The sequence below is a fragment of the Leptopilina heterotoma genome, unplaced genomic scaffold, assembly GCF_015476425.1.
Source record: "Leptopilina heterotoma isolate Lh14 unplaced genomic scaffold, ASM1547642v1 Lhet_228, whole genome shotgun sequence".
In the NCBI taxonomy this organism is placed as follows: Eukaryota; Metazoa; Arthropoda; class Insecta; order Hymenoptera; family Figitidae; genus Leptopilina; species Leptopilina heterotoma.
The window spans coordinates 581,430-607,934 of record NW_025110946.1 but is presented as its reverse complement, the minus strand read 5'-3'; the positions used below and the strand labels follow the sequence as shown (position 1 = coordinate 607,934).

Below are 26,505 nucleotides of genomic sequence, written 5' to 3'. Positions count from 1 at the left end.
GCACACAGACAAGTGGATCTATGTGTCAGTGGTCAAGGAGGTGGCGCCAATTCTCGGAAGTGGTCGCTACTTGAACTAAGGAAATGTCTCAATCTCAAATTACTCCACTTTCAATCGTTAATAAAATAATTTCCTCGCAAAATTATTGCAAAAACGGAGAGGGCCGCTCCTCGGAGAGTCTTCCTCTATCACCCCTCCAAATATGAACCCGAAATATTTTATCCTCTCAAAATGAGACGTCTATACTGAACCGTGAAAAACCCCTTTTTTCCGTATATTTAAACAATTTTTTTCAATAATTATTTATCAAAATTTCTCTAAATTCCGAGAGGACCGCTGGTCCCAGAGCATTTCTCTATATTTACCAAAAAATCCCGACTCAAAATATTCTTTTCTTTTTAAATGAGACGTCTATCACGAAACCAGTATTATTTCCCGGATGCTCTTAAAGAAATTTAATTTTATTTTCGAAACAACTTTAATTGAATTTCTAGGAAAAATTTCCTTATTTTTAAATATTTCTATAAAATTCTTCATAACAATTTAATTTTTTTTTTAAATTTTAATAAATCCTTCGAAAGAATTCAATTATTTTTATAAGTAGTAAAATTCATCGTAAGAATTCAATTATTTTTCATAAATAATAAAATTCTTTTTAGGAATTCAATTATTTTCAATACAATCATTAAAAAAATTCGATTGTATTCAATAAATTAAAGACATTTTTCGAAAGAATTCAATTAATTTCTAAAAATTTTAATAAAATTCAAGAATTAAATGTTTATAATTTCAATTATTAAGAAACACGATTATTGTAAAAACTTGAAAGAAATTGTTCATATAAAATTCAATTACTTTGAAAATTTGCAATTAAAATTATTAAAGACACTCCATTATTTTAAACAAATTTAAAGAAATTCTTCAAAAGAATTTAATTAGGATTCTGAAAAATTTTAATAAAATTCTTCCCAAAAATTCAATTATTGTTATAGATAATAAAATTCTTCGAAGAAATTAAATTATTATCAAATTTTTTAATAAACATCTTTGCATAAATTCAATGATTTGCAAATTTTTAAAAAATTTTTTCGCAACAATTCAATTATTTTCGTAAATAATAAAATTCTTTTTAGGAATTTAATTATTTTCAAACAAACACAATTTTCATTCAATTTTTCGAAAAAAATCGATTATTTAAAATGATTTTATAAAATTCTTCGTATCATTTCAATTATTTTTAAAAACTTTGATAAAATTCTTGGAAAAATTTCAATTTTTTCATAAATAATAAAACTGATTGCAGAATTTCAATTATTTTTAATACAATTTTAATCGAATTCCTCACAAAATTTAATTATTCTTAAAAATTTGTTGATCAAATTCTTTATGAGAATTCAATTTAAAGAAACATTCAATTATTCAGTAAGTTATTAATTTTTCTATTTAAATAATTGAATTCTCGTTGAATTTTCTAATAAAAATTGATTTAAAAATTAATTTCAGTTAAAATTTTATAGATAATAATTGAATATTAAAAGCTTTATAGCTTGAATTTTTAGAAATATGTAATTGAATTTTGAAAAAGTTTCAAATTAAAATCTTTGAAAATCTGAATTTTTCATATTTTTAACTAACAATTCTGTGGAATTAATTTTTTTAAAAGGTTGAATTGAATTTTTTTTGAAATTTTTTCAAGTTATTTTCTAATATAAATTTAATTGAAAAATTTTCGAATAATTGAAATTTCTTAAAATTGAATTGTAAATAAATGGATTTTTGAAAATTGTCAAAGAACTTGTTACGTCCTATGGACTAAACATAATTATTTTAAATTCAATTTATTAAATAAATGAATATTTAATAAATGGAATTATGTTAGTGATTAGAACCTAAGCTCTCGCTTAATAGTTCGGGACACTTTCGAGTTGAACAATGTTAAAAATTTATTTTATAGGGATTTTTGATTTTAAAAGGAACAAGGTTAATTAGTAACAGCAATATGAAACATTAATTACCTTTGGCTTCATAGGTTATAAACATATTGGATTTGTTCAAATAAAAGAAATAATATTCTTAGAATTGGGAAATAGTTTTTTGAAATATAACAATTCCTCTAAAGTATAATTGTTATATTTCGAAGTTTAGAAAAGATGAATTTAATAACAATATTTTGAATTTGTACTCACTTTTTATTTATAGTTATGAATAAAATCGTTGTCTTCAAAAACGTGAAATAATTTGGAATCCTCGTAATATCGATTATTAATAATCGATTAATCGATTTACTGTATCGATATATTGATATATCGATTTATGATTTCGATATGTGATGAAATTATTTGAATTTGGTAATAGAATTGACACTTGTATATAACTTTTAAAATAGACTTGAACTTAAGTTGAATTTTAGTATTGAGAACTTGAGACTGAACACTGTATGAATGTTTAAGATTGAACTGAATACTTGGAATGAGATTTTAACTGACTTGTGTCTAGTTGTCTTGTAAGGATACTGTTTGACATCCCATCCTCTTGGGGATGCTGTTTTTTAAAGGTTTTTCCCCACTAGGATTTTAGGGAGTTTTTAGATTTTTGGAAAATATTTTTAGAGAGATGGAAAAAGAGGCTGACTAATTATCAGATTGGTAAAAAGTTAAAAGATTTGATTTTGTCGTTTCGGGATTGGGTCTTCGAGACCCATCCCACTTATGTAGGTTGTGTCTTAAAGGGACGTACCCTAGGTCAGTGTCTTTCTAAAATAGTAGGGATATTATTTCACGTTTTTGGATTTTTACAGAATATTGTTAAAAACTAATTAATAATAATTTTACAAAATTTTTTATAGCGTAGTTTAATTGTTTATAATTTTTAAATGTATGTAGGTTTTTGAATTTCAATTTTATCGTAATTTTTAACGTAATTGTCGCATTATTTAATTATTTATTTCGATTTTATGATCATTTATTCTTTATAAATTGTTATTAATAATTTGTGAATTATTATTGGTTTATTGTTTATAATTATTCTTTGTGGGTATTTATTTGTTATTAATTATTTTATAAACGATAAATATTTATTTATACGCATTATTAATAATTGTTAATAATTTTTGTTTATTGCAAACTATATAATGTTTAATTGAAAATTAAAGTTTTATTAATTGTTTAAGCGCATTTGAAAATGTATATATGCATTTCAGACCGTGCCTTTAAGAGGCTGTTCTTTAGACATCTGGTCAAGGATTAGGTTTCAATTTATGGTTTCCTTTACATTTGGAAACACTTTAACTTTTGTTTGGAAAATGTATTTCTTTTTAGCAAGGTTAGAATTGACTGTTAAGAAGGCCGAAATTTGAACTGCCCTTTTCACGGTACAATCTGTGAGCGATAAAAATGTTCTGTGAACGAATTTTCTTAGAAAAAAGATAATTTTTAAATGTTTGTCTAGTCTGTTTAATGTTACTCTTATAGGGCCCATTTTAAGTTATTTGAAAAATATAATTTGAAAAATAAAAGTGAAAAATATACAGGATGTAACAAACTTTTTCGAAAAATATTAAAAATAATTGATTTAAAGAAGAATTTTAGTTAATAATTCTTGAAAATAATATTTGAATTGAAGTGATGAAAATAATTTTGAATAAATACAATATTCTTATAGTATAAAAAATTATTTTATCAGTCGGTCATCTTTAATAAATTATTATAAAACATGAAGAAAGCGATTAGAAGTGATCGATATCTTCATGTTTTATAGTTATGAAAAATTGAATTTATAGTTTTAAGTAAAATGTTGTCTTATTTGACTAGGACGACTCGGACTGGTTATATTTTTGTTAGTAATTGGCCCGTAATTTTTTATTTTTGGTCTGTAAAGTCCGTATTATTTTTAAATACTTTCACTAGTTCGAGCCCTGTATTTATAATATTAGAATGATGAGAAAGAAAATAAATTTGAATGTGACTTTTTTCTTTACAGACTATATTCTCGTTCGCGTCGTGAATACAATGAAGAAAAAGTTGCAAAGATTTCAAATAACACTTTTGATTTTCATATCCGAGGTATCAGAATAGAAACTTCTGATAAACATACGGTTTACGGTGATGATGGTGTGCCAGAAATTTTAGCAGGAAATGAAATAGTGCTTCGATTATTTGGCGTTGGTATCACTGAAGATATAGAAATTGCATTTACAAATGATCATGAAAATAAAGGTGCCTTATGTGACAAACGCAGCACAGATAAATTTTCCGTAAGTTTTACAGAATGGAAACACTTTTTTCAAATTACAAATTTCATTGGATCAATTTTTTTCTAGATTTACAAAGTCGAGGAAAATACAGCTTTAGTTTCAATAGTTCTTTCGAAGCCAGGGATTTATTATTTGTGCGCAAATAGAAGAGCTCAAGAAACAGATATTCCTGTTTCAGCTGTACATCAAGGTTCCGACAACTATTTGACTGTAAGTTTCAAATAAAAGCAGAGAAGAAAAATAATATTTTATGCCTGTCATAATTCAAACTTTTCTATAGAGAAATGCATAAATTATAGATTCGTGCTTATGAAAAATCTCTTCCACTTTGGGTGTCAATAATCATCATTCTCACTTGTCTCAGTTTCTCAGCATTATTCTCTGGGCTTAATTTGGGTCTCATGTCATTAGACAGAACTGAATTGAAAATTCTTTGCAATACTGGAACTGAAAAGGTAAATTACAATCCCAAATACAATTAATTTAATGCAATTTACACAAAGCGTGATTTTTAATGGGAAAAATTAAATATTTTTCAGGAAAAGCAATATGCAAGAACAATTGAACCCGTGAGAAATATGGGAAATTATTTGTTGTGCTCCATTTTGTTTTCTAATGTTCTTGTGAATTCGATTTTTACAATTGTCCTCGAGGAACTTACATCTGGACAAGTTGCTGTTATTTGCGCAACTCTCGCTATTGTTATTTTTGGTGAAATTTCACCTCAAGTACGTATTTATCTTACGTTTTTTCTTCGACTTATTTTTATTTTATTTTATTTTATATTTTATTTTCTAATTTACAGGCAATTTGCAGTAGACATGGATTATGCATTGGTGCTAAAACAATTTACATGACAAAACTCACGATGATACTAACGTTTCCTCTAAGTTATCCCATAAGTAAACTTTTAGATTTAGTTCTTGGCGAAGAAATCGGAAACGTCTATAATCGTGAACGCCTGAAAGAACTTGTCAAGGTGAGAAGGAATTAAATATTTTTAACAGGCATCACAGTTGGTCCCCTTCTTTGCTGATTTGTCGCCTTTTTCACCTTTTTCACCTTTTTCTAATCAAAAATAAACAAGTTTTTATTTTTGTCAAATCTTTTTCAAAGTGTAATCATAAAATTTAGACTCATAGAATTTAGATTATTAACTTAACACCACAACATAATATAAATGTTTTTTTTATGTCAAGCATTTGAATAGTATAGAAATCGTAAAGAATTTTATAAATTATAAGGTGGTTCATTCAACAAAATGCAGACCTCTAGAAAAATAATTCATTAATATTCAAATAATTAAAATATTATTATTAATAGTTTTTTCTAAAAAACAAAAATCCTAATATAAAACCTTCAATTTTTTCCATTTATGACAATAATTTATTTTTAAATAACTTAATTCTTCAAGAACTATAATAAAATTATAACTTAGAAATTATTTAATGAATAATTTTATTTATACATTTCAAAATTAATTGAATTTTAAAAGTTTCGTTTACAATTTTCATAAATACATAGATGATACATAGATGAACTTAGAAAGATTTTAGTTTTAAATTTTATAAAATTTCAATTTTATGAATAAATTTTATTAGAAATTCTAAAAAACTTAAATTTTTGCAAAAAATTTTGAAATTTGTTAATTTATTTATATATATATATATATATATATATATATATATATATTATATTATATTATATTATATATAAAACTATTCATCATAGGAGTTAGGTACTCAAATGTGATTTTGATATACTCGCTTACTTGTTTTCACTCATTGAGTCGGAAAAATTATCGCAAAAATTATTTCTAAAGTCAAATTTAGTGCTGAACACGAATACCATAATGGATTTTTGATTCAAAAATTTTACAAGTGTTTTTTCAAAAAATGTGCGGTTGGGGCGAAACTATTCGCCCACTGATGACAGCGAAAACTACGAAAGTGTATTTTTGTGTGTGCTTGTTTCTAGGTTAGAATGGTAAGAAATTGGAAGAGAAAAACCAGAAAAATTCCTCCAACTAACAAATTAATTTTTATATTTTTTTTAGTATTATATCATTAATAGCTGCAAGAATAGTTACGCCCCTCGTTTTTTTCGACATCAAAAAAAAAAAAAAATTCGTAAAATCGCTGTAGTTCGGAACAGAATTGAGTTACAGCAAAATAATACATGGCAAAATTGTAGCTAAGAAGTAAAGTTTTCAAACGGTCCAACTCATATTTTTATTCTTTTTTAAATACATTGTTTAGACTCAAAAATCCAAACAAGAATAGTAATGCCCCACCCTACCCTATATGTATATATATGTCGTAGACAAATAGAAAAATCCGTCGTTTAGCTTAATTCCTAGGTTTTAGCTAAACGCGGGCAAATAGGAAAATGTTCAAGTAAATGACAATTTTTTTTTTAATTGCCTGAATTCTTTAGTCATTTAGCTTGATGCCTAGGCGTTAAGCTAAACGCCCAAAAAGCGCCAGGCGAATAGAGAAATTGATCTCGATTGATGGATAATAAACATTGTAAAAAAATTTTGAGAATCGGTCCAGTAGTTTCCGAGAAAAACATCACGCAGCATGAAAAAATGTGGTTTTGAGAAAAACGCGTTTAAATTTGTATTGTATACTTACATAGCCGTGTACGCGCTCAAATAAATAAATAAATTTATTCGCAGAAATTCAATTTTATTCAAAAATTTAAAGAAATTCTCGTCAAAATTTCAATTCTCTTTATAAATAATAAAATTCTTCTTCAAATTCGTCGAAAGAATTTAATTATTAAAAAATTTTTTGATACAATTCTTTATGAGAATTCAACACACTAAAAAAAAAGTCTTACTTTCAGCCTCTTTTTGAGGCTGAATTTAAGGTGTAAACGGAGTCAGCCCCGTTAGACAAGGACAGACTTATGTGAAATACATGGGCTGAATTTAAGGTGTAAACGGAGTCAGACTTTTTTTTTCCTGTGAATGTTAAGAAGCATTCAATTATTCAAGAAATTGTTTATTTTAGTGTTTAAATAATTGAATTCTCATAGAATTTTCTAATAGAAATTGATTTAAGTGAATTTCAGTTAAAATTTTATAGATAATAATTGAATATTAAAAGCTTTATAGCTTGAATTTTTAGAAATATGTAATTGAATTTTGAAAAAGTTTCAAATTGAAATCTTTGATAATCTGAATTTTTCATATTTTTAACTAACAATTCTGTAGAATTAATTTTTTCAAAAAGTTTAATTGAAATTATTCAAAGTTTTTATTTTCAAAAATATATTTAATTGAAGAATTTCCGAATAATCGATGAAATTTCGTAAAATTGAATTGTAAACAAATACATTTGAACATTCTCAAAATTTTTTTTTTAAAATTATAATAATTTTAGGGTGTCTACTAACCGGGAATTCCGGGAAAACCGGGAAATAACTGGGAATTTTATTTGACCGGGAAAAACCGGGAATTAGCCGGGAATTTTATACCAAACCGGGAATTTTTTTACCAAAATTAAAAAAGTTTTATTATTTTAATTTGTTTTTAAAAAATCACTTTTTATTTCAATTTTTATATGTATGTGAAGTTAGCCCCCCACTTTCAAAAAAATTAAATTTTTTTTAGAGTTCTGACTTCCTCTACAATGGTTCTGGAGTTCCTGATAGTTTTTAGAATTAGTTCCGGCGATTAAATGGTAAAAAATAGGTTTTTTCATAATGGGGGGCTAACTTCACGCAGCCCCCCACTATTGAAAAAATGGATTTATTATTAGAGTTCTGAGTAGCTATAAGAGAGTTCTAGAGTTCCCTACAGTTTATTTCAATAGTTCTCATAATCCAAAATCATAAAAAAAATAATTGAAAATTCCAGAATTTTTCAAAAAAATTAAAATTTTACGAAAAAAGAGTTCTGATCAGAGTTCTGTTAGCCCCCCATCGAGATAGATAAAAAACATTTATAACAATTTTTTCAAAACCGAAAAACTACTGAACTACAAAAGTTTGAAAATTACAAAAAAATTTTTTATCATAAATTAAGAGTTCCATGAGTTCTGATCAGAGTTCTTTTAGCCCCCGATAGTGTTCGACAAAAAACCTTAATAACAATTTTTTCAAAACCCAAAAACTACTAAACTACAAGACATTAAAGTTTCAAAAAAATTTGATCTTTTATATTTTGAGAGTTCCATGAGTTCTGATCAGAGTTCTGTTAGCCCCCGATAGTGTTCGACAAAAAACCTTAATAACAATTTATACAAAACCCAAAAACTACTAAACTACAAGACTTTGAATTTTCAAAAAAAAATTTGATCTTTTGTATATTGAGAGTTCCATGAGTTCTGATCAGAGTTCTGTTAGCCCCCGATAGTGTTCGACAAAAAACCTTAATAACAATTTTTTCAAAACTCAAAAACTACTGAACTACGAGACTTTGAATTATCAAAAAAAAAAAAATTTATTAGAAATTGAGAGTTCCATGAGTTCTGATCAGAGTTCTGTCAGCCCCTCATCAAAATTAATAAAAAATCTATATTGCAATTTTGTCAAAACTTAAAAACTACTGAACTACAAGACTTTGAATTTAAAAAAAAATTTATCATAAATTGAGAGTTCCATGAGTTCAGTCATGTAAAGTTAATACTACTTTTTAAAAAAATCAAAAATTTTACAAGAGTTCTGGGTACTTTAGCAATAGTTCTAGAGTTCTCTAACGATTATTTAAATAGTTCTGATGATTAACAATAAAAAATCATAGTGCTAACTTTGCATAGCACTATGATTTTTGCAAAAAAGAGTTCTGACCTAATATTATGAAAATGAATAAAGAGTTCTAGAGTTCTCTACCAAAGAAAACAAGAGTTCTGCAGAATTTCAAAAGTTATTAACAAATTAAAAAAGTTATGAAAATAATATTCTGCGAGTTCTGAATAGAGTTCTGGCATTGTTGCAAAGTGTTTTACAAGTATATCTCATAAAATTTTGTTCTAAATCAAAAATCAAAAAAGTTACGGGACATTGAAGTTTTCAAAAAACTTCAAAATTTTAAAATTCAGAGTTCTGAGAGTTCTGAAAAGAGTTCTGGAATCGTCATAAAGAGTTGTATAAGTATTTCTAATGACATTTTGTTCTAAATCCAAAATCAAAAAATTACAGAACTTTGAAATATTCAAAAAATTTAAAACTTTAAAGTTCTGAGAGTTCTGAAAAGAGTTCTGGCATCGTCATAAAGAGTTCTATAAGTATTTCTAATGACATTTTGTTTTAAATCCAGAATCAAAAAAGTTACAAAACTTTGAAAATTTCTAGAATTTTTAAAATTTTAAAATTCAGAGTTCTAAGAGTTCTGAAAAGAGTTCTGGCATCGTCATAAAGAGTTCTAAAAGTATTTCTATTTTCTAATGACATTTTGTTCTAAAATAAAAAAAAATGTTACGGGACATTGAAGTTTTCAAAAAATTTTTAAATTTTAAAATTCAGAGTTCTGAGAGTTCTGATTAGAGTTCTAGCATCATTGCGAAGAGTTCTAGAAGCAACTCTGATGACATTTTTCTCTAAGCCCAAAATCCAAAAAATTACAGGATTTTGAAATTTTTTTAAAACTTTAATGTCCCGTAACTTTTTTGATTTTTTGATTTAGAACAAAATGTCATTAGAAATACTTATAGAACTCTTTATTACGATTCCAGAACTCTTTTCAGAACTCTCAGAACTCTGAAAATTAAAATTTTGAAGTTTTTTGAAAACTTCAATGTCCCGTAACTTTTTTGATTTTTGATTTAGAACAAAATTTTATGAGATATACTTGTAAAACACTTTGCAACAATGCCAGAACTCTATTCAGAACTCGCAGAATATTATTTTCATAACTTTTTTAATTTGTTAATAACTTTTGAAATTCTGCAGAACTCTTGTTTTCTTTGGTAGAGAACTCTAGAACTCTTTATTCATTTTCATAATATTAGGTCAGAACTCTTTTTTGCAAAAATCATAGTGCTATGCAAAGTTAGCACTATGATTTTTCATTGTCGCTTTTTTTATTGTTAATCATCAGAACTATTTAAATAATCGTTAGAGAACTCTAGAACTATTGCTAAGGTACCCAGAACTCTTGTAAAATTTTTGATTTTTTCAAAAAGTAGTATTAACTTTACATGACTGAACTCATGGAACTCTCAATTTATGATAAATTTTTTTTTAAATTCAAAGTCTTGTAGTTCAGTAGTTTTTAAGTTTTAAAAAATTGCAATATAGATTTTTTATTAATTTTGATGAGGGGCTGACAGAACTCTGATCAGAACTCATGGAACTCTTAATTTCTAATAAATTTTTTTTTTTTGATAATTCAATGTCTCGTAGTTCAGTAGTTTTTGAGTTTTGAAAAAATTGTTATTAAGGTTTTTTGTCGAACACTATCGGGGGCTAACAGAACTCTGATCAGAACTCATGGAACTCTCAAAATATAAAAGATCAAATTTTTTTTGAAAATTCAAAGTCTTGCAGTTTAGTAGTTTTTGGGTTTTGAAAAAAATGTTATAAAAGGTTTTTATCTAACACTATTGGGGGCTAACAGAACTCTGATCAGAACTCATGGAACTCTCAATATATAAAAAAACAAATTTTTATTGAAACTTTAATGTCTTGTAGTTCAGTAGTTTTTGGGTTTTGAAAAGATTGTTATTAAGGTTTTTTGTCGAACACTATCGGGGGCTAACAGAACTCTGATCAGAACTCATGGAACTCTTAATTTATGATAAAAAATTTTTTTGTAATTTTCAAACTTTTGTAGTTCAGTAGTTTTTCGGTTTTGAAAAAATTGTTATAAATGTTTTTTATCTATCTCGATGGGGGGCTAACAGAACTCTGATCAGAACTCTTTTTTCGTAAAATTTTAATTTTTTTGAAAAATTCTGGAATTTTCAATTATTTTTTTTATGATTTTGGATTATGAGAACTATTGAAATAAACTGTAGGGAACTCTAGAACTCTCTTATAGCTACTCAGAACTCTAATAATAAATCCATTTTTTCAATAGTGGGGGGCTGCGTGAAGTTAGCCCCCCATTATGAAAAAACCTATTTTTTACCATTTAATCGCCGGAACTATTTCTAAAAACTATCAGGAACTCCAGAACTATTGTAGAGGAAGTCAGAACTCTAAAAAAAATTTAATTTTTTTGAAAGTGGGGGGCCAACTTCACATACATAATTTTTATAGGTATTTATACTGTTCTCTAAATTTAAGTTAGTTAAAAATAATTAATTTGATAGTAAAAAATCAATTCGACTGAAAATATGTAATTAAATTTGTTAAAGAATTTCATTAGAAACTTTTTAACAAATAGAATTTTCAAAGTATTTTAATTTAATAATTGATTAATAATTGAATATTATAAAGAGTTAAATTCTAATGTATTCATGTTTCTTACTGCGAAGATTTAAAGAATTTAAAGAAGATTTAAAGAATTTTATTTAAATTTTTCGAAAATAATCAAGGGAAGTTAGTGACCGTAATTATAATTTAATTTTTAAAATTTAAAGTCCCTCTTACAGTTTTAAATCAATTTTTTGCTTCTAAAAATATTATTAAACTTCTCTTAAATTTTTATAATTTGAAATTTCTGATTAAATGTTTATTACTTATTAAGTAAATAATTAATTATTATTAATGATTATTATTTTCAAAAATTTATATAAAATTCTTCACAAGAATTAAATTATTTTCATAAATAATAGCATTCTTTGGAAGGATTCAATTTTTTTTATAAATAGTGAAATTTTTTTGTAGAAATTCAATTATTATCAATATAATTTTAATAAAATTAAAAAATCAAATTTTCAATTATAATTAGAAAGAGACAAGATTATTTTTGAAAAATTAAAAAAATTTAAAGATTTATTTATTTTTGAAATCAAATTTAAATTTAAATTTAAATTTGATGAGAAAAAAAGCAGGAAAAAATTTGGACATAACCGGGAAAATCCGGGAAATAACCGGGAATTTTGTTGAACGAAAATACTAGACACCCTGATTATTGTAAATAATTGATTTAAGGTATTTCTCCGGCTGCTACTCTTGAAAAATTGATTTTCGATAGATTTTCTTCAAATTTTGAGAAAATGTTTCTTCGGGTGCCCTTTAAATGTGGTAAAAATTTCAAAACCCTTTGCCATGTCAAAAAACAAGATATTGTGGTTGAGATTTTTTATTTTTAATATAATCGCATGTAAAAGTTAAATTTTGAACTTGAATGACTGAAAATTTAGCATCGCAAAGGATTTTGAAATTTTTACCACATTTAAAGGGCACCCGAAGAAGCATTTTCTCAAAATTTGAAGATGATCTATCGAAAATCAATTTTTTCAAGAGTAGCAGCTGAAGAACTACCTTAAAGAAGAATTTTAGTAAAAAATTCTAGAAAATAATTGAATTGAAATGATGAAAACAATTTTGAAGAAGTTACAGTAAAAATATTTTTTATAGTAGAAAATAATGATTTTATCACTCGGTCATCTTTTATTATTATAAAACATGAACAAAGTGATCACTTTCTTCATGTTTTATAATATCTTCATAAATTGTTGAATTTAAAAAAGATTTGAATTTGAATGTTTTTAAAATCTTAATTCCTATGGAAAAATAATAATGATTAAATATTTTTTAAAAAAATAAGTTATCGCTGTTTTTCGAATAATTTTACAGTTTTAAAGAAATTAGTAAATAAATGTAATACAACCTTTTTTTTGAGTAGCTAATCAAGGAAAAAGAAAATAAAATTTTTGTAGCATTTGATTAAAATCGAATCGTTATGGAAGCTTTATGATAAAAAATTTGAATTATTTATGCAATTTGTATAAAGAAATAAATTTTGATCCCCTTTTCTTCCCGTTTTGGGGAAAAAGGTACTGTGATGCCTGTTTTCATTTAATTTAAAGTTCAAATAATGAAATAGAAAGGAAGATTTATTAGATCTTCAAAAGAGAAATAACAATGAGATATTCAATGTTAGAAACGTGATATTTAAAAGAATCTCACATGTATCGTGAGTCATGCAGGGGGTGGGGTGGCTTATCAGAAAGTTGGATGTTCTCAAATTGCGAGATAATATTATTATTCAATATTAAAACCCAAACGTTAATGCACGGTGTACACCTCCTATCTTGAGTTTTACAAAGATATCATTAGAGATAACTCATAAGTAATTCGATCCAACGTTATTCAATTGAATAAGACGATACGATACCATCTGCATTTGAAATATAAAAATATTCAATCATTTCAGTAACTAATTGCAAAATTAAATTAACATTCCAACATTAAATAATCACTGTTTTGCTGCAGGTGACGACTGGATTTAATGATTTGGAAAAGGAAGAAGTAAATATTATTTCCGGTGCTTTAGAATTATGTAAGAAAACAGTGGCCGATGTTATGACTCGAATCGATGATGTTTATATGTTAGACTACAATGCTATTTTAGATTTTGAAACAGTTTCAGAAATTTTAAAATCAGGTAAGCTTTTTCTATTTTCGAAAACTCGAGCGAAGTTTTATATTAAAATAAATTTTTTTCTAGGATTTTCACGAATTCCCGTTTATGAAGAAACTAGAAACAATATTGTTTCGATATTATACATCAAGGATCTGGCATTCGTTGATCCAGATGACAATAAACCATTGAAAACATTGTGTGAATTTTACAAAAATCCATGTAATTTTGTATTTGAAGATGTTACATTGGACGTAATGTTCAAACAATTTAAAGAAGGTTCCACTTAAATATAATAGATCATTTGTGTTTCAGTAGTTTGAGATTTTCTTTAACAATGACTTCTTCTTTCGGTAGGACACAAAGGTCACATGGCGTTTGTACAACGAGTCAATAGTGAAGGTGAAGGCGATCCATTTTATGAGGTCATTGGTTTAGTAACTTTAGAGGACGTTATAGAAGAATTGATTCAAGCTGAAATAATGGATGAAACTGATGTTATCAGTGAGTAATCATTATTTTTATATAAGTTTCAATTTCATTTTCAATTTAACCTTTCAAAAATAACTCTTTTTTCGAACATTTTTTTAACAAATGTAGGAGTAACTTTAAAATATTTCCCCTTTTGTCCCCATATTTCAATTTTATACCCTTTTTCACCTTTTCACCTTTTTCTAATAAAAAATAAACAAGTCTTTCTTTTTTTCAAATCTTTTTCAAAGTGTAATCATAAAATTATAACTTAGAAATTAATTAATGAATAATTTTATTCCTATATACCTTTACTTCCAAAATTAATTGAATTTTAAAATAGTTTCGTTCACAATTTTCATAAATAGATGAACTTGAAAAGATTTTAATTTTGAATTTTGTAAAATTTCAATTTTGAATGGATTTCATTAGAAATTCTAAATAACTTAAATTTTTGCAAAAATTTTCAAAATTTAAATAATTCTGAAATTAGTTAAATTTTTTAATATATATATATATATGTCGTTGGCAAATAGAAAAATCCGGCATTTAGCTTAATGCCTAGGCATTGGGCTAAATGCCGGCAAGTACATAAATGAATCGTGAAAAATGGTTATTTTTCTATTTGCCTGAAATATAAGAAAGTATTGGTACTGTACCAGTATAACGACGGTATGTCGTACGACTGAAATTGTTAAATAAAAGAACTCCATAAAAGTATGAGGCTAGTATAATACCATTACGTTGTACTGTCATTTATGAAAATACAGCATATTCGTACGATACAATTACCATACCGGTACACCGTACTCTGCGTGGTAATGCGAACATAACCTAATTTACTTTACAGTTGTCAATGACATATGCCTCCAGTGCACATGGTGCAATGATTTTTTGTTGAAAAGCTGACTTTTAGGATGCAATACAAAAGTTTTAATATTTGTAACATGTGTCACTATATTTAAATTAGAAATCAGTGGTTTAATTTCTATTCATCTATATGTAATATGTGTATACTATTAATCTCAAGTGGTTTTGCTTTGTCATGATGCTTATATTTTTATCATTAGCGTATTCTAATAATTACTACAACAATGGACAACTTCTGATTTTTAAACTGTTTTGTGCTTTACACTTGAGAAAAAAATTTTAATTCAAGAGTTACAATAAAATATATAGAAATCGCAATATTTTTAAATAACTTTTCTTATAGATCACATATACATGTGTTATCATTTATAGGTTAGAACGTCCAAATTATTTTTCTTACAATAAAGTACTTTAGATTATAAATGGTTATTAATCACAGTTATTTTAAAGAATGTTTAAAAATTAGCAAAGCAAAACCACTACATAATTATTTAATTAAAATACTTCAAAACACTGATTATTCTAATAAAAGTAAATGTGGTTACAAGTTACATAATATCTTTAGGTACAAAAAAAATAACTCTTTTAATAAGAATAAATTACTTCAAAATTAAATTGATCTTAGTAATGATTCTTTCAGAAAATTTATCATCAAATATTAAATTAAAATAGTTAATACTTAATACAGACTAAAGCACAAGAGGGAGAGGGATATAAAAGGCTTTACACGCGGTACTAGTATAGTACGAATACAGTAACCGTACGATAAACTAAATTACAAAAACCTTCAGTACACCATACTATTATCGTACTCGTATTATACGAGCATAAGCATACTGGTACGACATACTAGTACAGTACCTGTTACCGTGCGAAGGTAGATGGCGAGTACAGTACCAGTACGATTAATACGACTATGGCGTATTAATCGTACGTATATATATATATATATATCCCAGGCGCGAGCTGACAGTGAGTTCAGGCTTTACGAAGCTTGATTGAGGGTTGGTCAGTATTGGTTAAAGCTTGGTGGGACAGTGAAAGCAAGGCTGCTTGAGTCCGGAATAGTAACACCGATGTAAACCTGACGCTCAGTCTTTGTTGAAGACTGGCGTTCAATCTTCAATCAATGCTGCGGAAGCCGAAAGCAGGACTGAACAAGACTGCTTCCACTGTTCCCAAATTTACACGCTTCTCACGCGTTCATTCAATATAACGTGAATATATTAATTATTATTATTAATAATAAACAGTATTGTTATTAATATATATGTATTTACATATTTAATGACAATAAGTTATTATTATAATAATTATATTATTTTCATATAAATATTATATTACTAACAATAAATGTCATTTAACATAATAATATTGAAAAATAATTTTAGCAAAAAAAGACAATTTGTGATAATTTGTACATTTTTTAACTTCATTTTTAACAGACTTTTAATATTATTTACAAACAAGTTCACAAGTTTTTATTCACAACACTTATTAATTATACAGATTAAATAGTAATTTTATTATTTTATGTAACGCTTATAATGAAAAAATCCGCTCGCATGTGGGATCGAACTCACGTCCCCCCGCCCCAGACGCATTCCGGAAGTCCTTGACGCAACCACTTAAACCGCACGGCCACTGAGTCTCGATGAGACCTCGGACTAATGTAATATATTAATGCCAGTGCCGTATACTTTGTTACTTATAAGGGCAAAGTGAAAACTATGACTAAAAATTTTACACATACTAATCCTGAATTATTTTAATTATTAAAAATGAATATTAAATAATTCATAATAAAATTGTAATCATTACAAAATTCAACTTTTAAAACATTTTACAATTAAAAATATTTAATGGATAATTTAATAAACATCGATAAATAAATGATATTTTTTATTATTCAGTAACAAAATTATTAACATTTATTATTAGATATATTAATAATATATTATTTAAATAAATATAATTTGGAATAATAATGAACTATAATGTTAAATATTGTAATTATTATTAATTATAATAATAATTATTAATAATTATAATAATTAATTAATAAATAAATAATAATTAATTAAATTAATATTAAAAATTAGCATAATTAATAAAATTATTAAACATGATGCAGTGTCAGGAATATTTATTGCACATTTTAATTATTATTTACTAATTATCTATAATAATTTTAAAAACATTTATAAAAAAAAATTTTCCATTTAACTTTTTTTAAATTTGAATGTTACAATTATAATAATATATTTATACTAAATAAATATAAATATTCATTTATCAATTAATAACTTAATGTTAATTATTATTATTATTTGAAACAATTATTATAATTATAATTATTATAATATTATTTAATTAAGTGAACACGGTAATAAATAAAGATAAACTGAATATTGTGTAAAGATTGATTCAAGCTTGAATCAAGATTAGATGTTCGAGCTTCACTCATAAAGATTGACCGAGTCTTGAATCGAGCATGGGACGAGCATTGGGTCCAATGTTGAACCAATATTGAACTAATATTGATTGACAGTGATGTAAAGACTGCTTCTACTGTGAGTTACCCACACTGAGCGTTCAAGACTCAATCAACCTTTAATCTATCGTCAGCATTGGTCTTTCGCGCCTGGGATATATATATATATATATATATATATATATATAATTATAAAGAATTGGCAATCTTTTTGGGGCTATAATAAGATATTAACACATCTTAACGTTTCTAGATCTGTACCGATCCCCTCATCAGAATTTAATAATCAATTAAAACTGAGTTACATATTAAAATGGTTTTTTACAACATATAACCAAGAGAATAAGAGTTTTTAATATACTTGAACTGCGAACTTGCGAAGAATTTTTTTTTATTTTTGAAAATAATGGAATTTTTGCAATTATTTGAAACTTTTCCAAAATTCAAATTTTTTTTTAGTGTTGTTAACTAAAATTCTTCTATAAATTCATTATTTTTAATAATATATATATATATATGACGGGTTCCACGTCAAGTGACCCAGGTCCAAATTTTAAATGTTTGGGATCGGGTTAAAAGTTTGCACAAACAGTAGTCCTATTCGATACAATTAAAAATACCAAATATTATTAATTTATTTAAACAAATATAAAAACTGGAGGGGGTCAAAGTTTAAATTTTTGGTCTAACATGGAATATTTGAAAAATTTGTAGTTTCTTTAAAACAAAACGAAAATACATTTTCTATTTTGGGTTTTTCTGCTGTTTTTTAACACTTTCCAATGGTGTAAACAAATGTAGAGAAAAAAAAATTTTGACCTTGAAAAATTAAATTAAAAAATAAAATTTCATTTTTTCATCAAATGGACAGTTTTTATTTTTTTAAAAAAAATTTTATCATAAAGGTGAGGTTTTTTCCTAAAAAAAAATGTATAGGTCAAAACGTGGGACAAGAACTTTTAACTGGTCAAAATAAACATTTACTTCTGCAATCCACCGCCCCTGCGCGTTGTTGGGCTGTATATTGTTTATAACAATTGAAATAAATTATTTTATGCTTTAGTAATTATCTGGTGGTCATATATTGGATGAATTTGAATTGATTTAGATCATGTGCATTAACGGAATAAGAAAATAAACGTCCTTTTTTAAAAAAGTGTATTAATTTGTTAACTTTGATTTTAAAAAAATTATAAATAATTAAAATCCCCAAAATCGGCCTGGAAGGATGTCTTAAGAATTTATTCCCCTTTAATTTAAGACAAAGAACACTCAAATAGGTTAAAAATTGTAAGCTATAGACATTTTTTAATAGGAGATTGTAAAAAAAATTCCACTGTGGGCCGGTGCAGTGCAGATGTAAATGCTTAATTTGACCAGTTAAAAGTTCTTGTCCCACTTTTTGACCTATACATTTTTTTTTAGGAAAAAACCTCACCTTTATGATAAAATTTTTTTTAAAAAAATAAAAACATTAAGCTTCCTCAATATAATATATACCAATTGTTTAATTTTTTATTTTAGAATAATTATTTTAAAGTGTTAAGATAAAATGTCAAAAATTACAAAATTTCAATTTTTTGTGAAAATTTAAAATATTTATTAATTCTATAAATTTTGATAAAATATATACTTTATATACATGAATCGATTCGTTTTTATGTCAGGAATGCAATTTTGACAAGAATTAATAAAAATTTTAATATAGAAAAAAGTTACTTCAATCCGGACATTTGTTCCTCTCGACGAATTATATATACTACACTTGAAAATTTGTAAAAATAATTGGTTTTAAAAAATTCGGAAATCAACATCACTATAAGGCTTCCTTTATGAGGAAGCAAAATAATGAATTTATAGAAGAATTTTAGTTAACAACACTAAAAAAAAATTTGAATTTTGGAAAAGTTTCAAATAATTGCAAAAATTCCATTATTTTCAAAAATAAAAAAAAATTCTTCGCAAGTTCGCAGTTCAAGTATATTAAAAAATTTAAAGAAATTCTAGTCAAAATTTCAATTCTCTTTATAAATAATAAAATTCTTCATCAAAATTCAATTATTTTCAAAAATTTTAATAAAATTCTCCGCAAAATTTCAATTATTTGCAAAAATTTTCCTAAAATCAATGATATTTAATATCTACTATTTTAATAAAATTTTCCAAAAGAATTCAATTATTTCAAAAAATTTTTATTAAAATTCTACGCATACGTTTAATTATTTTCATAAATAATAAAATAATTTCACAAGAATTCTATTATTTACAAATTTTTTATAAATTTCTTCACAATAATTCCATTATTTTTATAAATAATCAAATTCATCGCAGAATTTCAATTATTTTTAGTACAATTTTAATCAAATGCCTCGAAAAATAAAATTATTTAAAAAAAATTTATTAAATTGATTTAAGTGAACTTCAGTTAAAATTTTACATAATAAATGAATATTAAAAGCATTATAGCGTAAATTTTTAGAAATAATTGAATTTTGAAAAAGTATTATATTGCAATATTGTATTATTGTAAATAATTGATTTAAAGAAGAATTTTAGTTAAAAATTATAGAAAATAATAATTGAATTGAAATGATGAAAATAATTTTAAAAAAGTTAAAGTAAAAATATTTTTTATAGTAGAAAATAATGATCTTATCACTCGGTCATCTTTAATTATTATACTTAAAACATGAAGAAAGTCATAATTTTCTTCATGTTTTATAATAATATTCTCATAAATTGTTGAATTTAAAAAATATTTGAATTTGAATGTTTTGAAAATCTTAATTCCTATGGAAAAATAATAATGATTAAATATTTTTTTTAAAAAGAAGTTATTGCTGTTTTCGAATACTTTAACAGTTAAAGAAATTCGTAAATAAATGTAATAGAACATTTTTTTGAGTAGCTAATCATTTTTAGAGTGAATCGCAGAATATTCTTTAGAGAAAAAGTCGAAATTTTGTCTTGAAATCAATTCTGATTAAAATCGAATCATGTTTAAAAAATGTTATGGAAGCTATGTGGTAAAAAATTTGAATTATATATGCAAGTTATATAAACAAATAATTTTTTATCCCCTTTTGGTCCCCTTTTTGAGGAAAAAAATTCCCCTTTTCACCTTTTTCGAGGAAAAAAGGTAGGTACTGTGATGCCTGAATTATTATCTCTATAATTGTGGGGAAGCAAAGTGTTCATGAAATGAACAGAAAGATAATAACGTCAAGAATGCAACTTGGCAGCGCTTTTATTTTTTTCTCACTAGATTCTTTCTCTTTTATTATTTAAAATTTTCCTTATCAGAAAAATTAAAAATAGGTAAAAAATGAGAAACATAAGACATTTACTATTTTTTCAGCTGATAATAGAAGTAAACGAAAGAGAGTGAAATCGAGAATGCAAGATTTTACCGTTTTTGCGGAGAAAAATGAAAATCAACGAACACACGTGTCACCGCAATTAATGTTAGCTCTGTTTCAATTTTTATCTACAAGTAAGTATCAAAAGCATAAAGCACAATTAATTGATTTTTTAATTAATTTGAAATTGATTTTTAAATAACATTCTGGTTTTCAGTTGAATCCTTCAAGTCTGACATAATATCGGAAAATATTTTACGTCGCTTATTAAAGCATGACGTTATTTATTATATAAAAGTAAAATCGCGAGAGAAAGCGCGTCACGATCCGGTGACAATAATTTATCAACAAAATAAAGCAGCGGATTACTTTGTTTTAATTTTGGAAGGTCGTGTTGAAGTAACATTGGGTAAAGAAAATATGACTTTCGAGAGTGGACCATTTACTTATTTTGGAACGCAAGCATTGGCTATTAATGTTTCTGCACGTAAGTTATTTTCTTTTCTTTGAGAATATATTTACTAGACTATTTGTTTTCGAAACAGAAAATTAAACAAACTTATTTTCCAGTTGAATCACCTGTTAATGTAAATCCACAATCAATGGGAAGTATTCATTCGGTAAACTTGAATGCAATAGCGCGTCATACATTTATTCCGGATTATACTGTTCGTGCAGTGACTGAAGTTTTTTATGTAAAAATAAAACGATCATTGTATCTTGCGGCAAAACGTGCTACTCTCTTAGAAAGAAGTCAAAAGGATATTTCGCCAAGCACAGATCAGTTTGATGACGAAGTCGAAAAGGTAAATTATAAAAAGAAAAAAAATACATTTTTTATTTAGAAAACCAGCTTATTTCTTAAAGCAAATACGTAATTATTATTTCTCTCGCACTTTTCAGTTATTAGTGCATGATTTTGATGAAGATGGCGAAAATTTTACGTAAAAGAAAATTTTTATCATCAAGTAGGTTATTGTTCCAAAATTTTCCGAAACTTTGCTTGGGAAAAGTTTTTTCCTTTATTTTCAACATTTATAAATTCTCTGTATTTTAAGGGGACTTTCTGGTGCAGAATTAATAAAAAAACCTTTTTAAACTCTTTTATTGTAAAAAATATAATACAGTTATTGCAAAACTTCCTTTTGGATATTGTTACAAGAAGATAATTAAAAACTATTTTTTTGTGTATTTTTCATTCATTTTCGCAAAAAGTCAAAAAATAACCTAAATATTGACAAATTTAAAAAAAAATAAAAATTACTATAATTCTTTTATCCCACATGCACAAAAATGGCGCTTTTAGATACATAGCTGTCGACAGGGAGTGAAATCATTCATTTCTTCGACAAATTTTTGTTTTTGTTTTGTGCATTAGGAATATGAAAAGTATTACTTACGAGTAATATGGAAACAATGTTTGTTGTTTTGCTTAATATACATACTATTTCTTTTGCATATTTCCTTCAAAAATGGTTTAGGACAGTAATTTTATTATACTAAGGATAATTTTAAAGCAAATAAAGAAAAATCCATTTTTTTGAAAGTTCTCTTAAAAATTTTAAAAATTAAAAAAAAATGTTTTATTCATTGTATTTCTTTCCTTCTTAAAATTTTAATAATTTCAGCTGTTGCATTCTTTGGACGAGGATGATCGCAGTGCACCAGAATCTCCAATTTTACCAAAGGATAAAGGATTTGGCGATGTCGAGGAGCAAACACAAACACATACACCAATTCACAAGGTGACAACTTTGCCCGCGCTTCTGCCTGTCAGCGCTAGTCCCATCACAAATTCCAAATTTATTTCACCTCACAGTGAATACAATGGAAAATTAAAAACCTCGCCTATCAAGGTCATTAATGTTAGAAACTTTAAAAAAATTTAAAATTCCATTTCATTATTTAATCATTTTTTCACTTCTAGTCCAATATAAAAAAATACACTAATTTAATATTTTTAAATATAGAAGTAGTTTTAATTTTCAATGCTTGTCTTGAAATTAAGCTTATCTGTTTTTTTATTATATTTTTTTAATACGTGTTTTTTCAAAAAAATAATTTTTGTTTTGTTTTCATAATTCTTTTTAGGTGACAAGTTTGTCGAGTTCACCTGAAAGGGCACAAATTGATGTTAAAGGAGAATCTGTCAGGTTATTACCAGAAAGAAAATCTCTTGAAGATGGAGAACGAACAAATCTTCTTCCAAATGATGATAAATCTTAACACTTGCAGAATGGCCGATGGAATGAGACATCGGACATTATTCGTGAAGAAAATGGAAAATTGCACAACGAAAGTCAGAAAACTTCAGCGTGACGCAAGTTGTGATTTTAATAGTATAATTACTTAGACTTAGAGAAAATCACTGATTTTTGAAATTAGTTTTTAATGAATTTGATTCACTTCATTTTTATTTAAAAAAAAGCAAAAAACAAAAAAAAACTCATTTATGCATATATATGCAGCATTAAAGCTGTACCCATCATTCTTGTATTTTGAGATTATTATACTCAGGGACTGGATGCCAAATTCGCTTGTACCATGAGAAACAATGGTCAATCCACTAAACTACATTTAGCTTACATGAACAAAAAAGAGTACAAATCAAGAATCATTTAGTCGATAAATATTCGCATTAGAGAAACAAAAATCAATACGAAATTAAAGAACATTTTAAAGAAAATTTTTTCAATTTCATTTAAAATACTTAAGGGAAAATTTATTCCTTGAAGTGATTAAATTTTTTTCAAAAGTATTCATTATTTTTCTTTTGCTTTTTATAAGTATTTTTATTTAAGAGTAAGTTAAAAGTAAGAAAAAATTTATATAACATTTCTAAATTTCATAACGTTTCTCTGTCTAGAATTCAAACGTCATTTTTATAAAATGGTTGAAAACATTGTATTTTAAATGTAATTTTCAGTCTTACGTAGTATATATTATAATTAGAGTATTTTTTACACCACCAATGTCTTGTCTACTAAAAATCGTAATTGTTTCATTAAAAAAACAAGTTTCATTTTGACATTTGTAAATAATAACCGTGAAAACAATTTTTACACATTATTTAATTTTGTTTGCCTATTACGTGTAATTAAAGAATGTGAATTTTGATCTCGAAGTAAGAGAATGTTTAAACATGTGGATTGTCTATAAAGTCAAATGGGTACAGCTTTTTAGCTTTATTTACAAAAAAAAGGAAAAAATATATATATATTGAAAACAATTTATTAAATAATAAAGTTAAAGTAAGCGAGAATTTTTGAAAACTTATTATTAAAGTTGAAAAGAAAAAGAGATGAAAAGCAACATTTTTTATCTTAAGGTGGTTTATCCAGCAGAATGCAGACCTTTAAAAAATAATTAACATTTAAATAATTGAAATATTATTATTAATAGTATTTTTTAAAAAAGAAGAAAAATATTTATTTTAAAAAAAATGACAATAAAAAAATGTATTTGTTTGTACAATTTGCATGTGATCCAAATTTTGAATCATATCGTTTCTTAAGAATTTTTGAATCTAATTTCTTCAAATAATTTTTTATCCTCTACAATATGCTTATTTTTTTAAAATAAAATTTTGTTTTTTTTAAACAAATAAATATATTTTCAAAGCGGTGTGCTTGTTTAAAAATATGTACGGTGACGTTGTAAAGAATAATCATTTTTGGGAGAAAAAAGCTATGTTACATTAAAATCAAATCATTTTAAAAATATTTTTAAGAAGAGATGACAAAAAATTTGTATTATTATGTAAACTGTTTATACAAATAAATTTTATAGGTTTAAATTTTTTCCTGAAAATCAATATTTGTTGTTTCGGAAAACTCTATTAATAATAAAATTTCAATTATTTAAATGTTAATTGAGTATTTTTTTACAGTCTGCATTTTTTTGGATGAACTTCCTTAAAAGTAAGCAAAACTTGAATTTGATTTATTTCTTTTTACATATATATTATATTTAGTGCCTTAATACCCAGAGAAAAGAATGCAAGACCTGATAAACATAATTAATTGTTCTTTTAATTTGTTTTTTTTCTTTGATATAAAGTAAATAGTCAACAAATATTTAAATATTAAGAGAAAAATTATAAAATCTTTTCCTTTAAATCTTGAATTATTTTTTCGTTCTTTAACTAATTGTATAAAATAGAGAGTGTCGAATTGATGAGATGTAGAAAATTATTTTCACATTTGCATGTATAGAGCAAAACTCAAATACATACACGAAGAAATCATTATAAAGACATATCTTTCGTATATGATAAGTATGCAGTCATCACATAGAAAACGCTATGATCTTTCAATTTAAAGATAGTGTCACTGGAAGTGTAACAATCTCAATGATACCCTGCGAACATTAACAGTATCATTGTGAAGAGTTAATATGGCAAATTGTCAATATTTTTGTATAGTATTTTCAAAATTTTTATTAATACATTTTTATGAATAAATAATTGATAAAAATTTTTAATGTAAATTTATAATCAGATTTTATTATTCTTTATTAAAAAAATAAATTGAGAAAATTTTCTGTTCAGAAAATTTTTTATTAGTAGTTTTCGTTAAATTTAAAAAATATTGAATATTGTTAGTTTCTAAACTCTTTTTATAATTGAATTCGAGAAAAATTATTACAATCTTGAAATATTTTGAAATATCCCCAAACTTTTTTATAACATGTGGATTAAAAAATTTTTTAATTAAATTTTTGTTCTTAAGAAGAAGAAAATAGATTTTTATTATTGATATTTTGCCACAATTAACCTACTCTATTTTCAAGAAAAGCTGCTGCTGCTGCTGCTGCACTTAATTATCAGTTTGAATTGAAACTTTGTTATATTTTACAATACTTGTTTCAAACCATGACAATCCTTCCAAATTGTGCCATTTATTCTAGTGCTTTCTTTATTTTTATTATTTTTTTAAAGAAAATTATTTGGCATAACTCGATAAGTGCAGCGACAACTTTTAAAACAATAATCATTTTTTAAATAGTGTCTAGTTATATTTCTAACCTGCGTTATTCTAGAGACGTTATAATTTTAAAAATATTATTTTACGCACAAATAAAAAACCTCTTGAAATATTTTATAAATTTGTCAAAATTTAATTGAAAAATTTAATTTTTTCCTGGAAAATACTTTATTATAATTTATAGCGTCTCTAGAAAATAACTGAGTATTAAATTTTCACATCTGCTTTAATATCTGGAATATTGAAAAGTAATATTTTTAAATACATTAAATATTGTTATCGTTTTAAATTTTTAATTGTTATTCATATTTATTAATATAACACCAAAAGAGGATAAAAATCTGTTAGTAAATATAATAATTACGAGAATAATAATGTTTTTAAAGAAATAGCGAATGCGTGCGGAGAAAGTGCTCGTATACGTTGGTATCTTAATTTTAAAATAAAATAGAAAAACTTATTTTTTAATTAATGTAATTAGGAATTGAGTGTTTGTATTTATTACATATTCTCAAAATATTATGAGAATAAGACATTGATTTTGTGCGAGTTATTTTTTTTTTCTTTTGAATAAGTTTGTGCCGTTTTATACA

The 26,505-nt window shown here is 25.2% G+C and overlaps 2 protein-coding genes across 5 annotated transcripts in view; one reads left to right on the top strand and one right to left on the bottom strand.

The window, feature by feature from the left end:
* The window catches only part of LOC122502427, a 30,375-nt gene extending 27,867 nt beyond the window's left edge, over positions 1 to 2,508 (bottom strand). Inside the window, exon 1 of one of the 3 annotated variants that reach the window (XM_043612472.1) lies at positions 2,187 to 2,508. The gene's annotated coding sequence lies outside the window, so the exon portion shown is untranslated. The remainder of the gene's footprint in view (positions 1 to 2,186) is intronic. The other 2 variants (XM_043612471.1, XM_043612473.1) reach the window with 2 other exon arrangements.
* The window catches only part of LOC122502424 (unextended protein), a 49,588-nt gene extending 25,399 nt beyond the window's left edge, over positions 1 to 24,189 (top strand). The window contains exons 2-14 of one of the 2 annotated variants that reach the window (XM_043612464.1): positions 3,979 to 4,252; positions 4,319 to 4,462; positions 4,552 to 4,707; positions 4,792 to 4,980; positions 5,058 to 5,231; positions 13,586 to 13,757; positions 13,821 to 14,012; positions 14,091 to 14,237; positions 20,927 to 21,061; positions 21,145 to 21,414; positions 21,498 to 21,733; positions 22,556 to 22,672; positions 23,019 to 24,189. In XM_043612464.1, the coding sequence (XP_043468399.1) occupies positions 3,979 to 4,252; positions 4,319 to 4,462; positions 4,552 to 4,707; positions 4,792 to 4,980; positions 5,058 to 5,231; positions 13,586 to 13,757; positions 13,821 to 14,012; positions 14,091 to 14,237; positions 20,927 to 21,061; positions 21,145 to 21,414; positions 21,498 to 21,733; positions 22,556 to 22,672; positions 23,019 to 23,153 (2,341 nt within the window). In that variant the 3' untranslated portion in view covers positions 23,154 to 24,189. Of the gene's footprint in view, positions 1 to 3,978; positions 4,253 to 4,318; positions 4,463 to 4,551; positions 4,708 to 4,791; positions 4,981 to 5,057; positions 5,232 to 13,585; positions 13,758 to 13,820; positions 14,013 to 14,090; positions 14,238 to 20,926; positions 21,062 to 21,144; positions 21,415 to 21,497; positions 21,734 to 22,555; positions 22,784 to 23,018 lie in introns of both variants that reach the window. The other variant, XM_043612463.1, reaches the window with a different exon arrangement.
* The last annotated feature ends 2,316 nt before the right edge of the window (positions 24,190 to 26,505 follow it).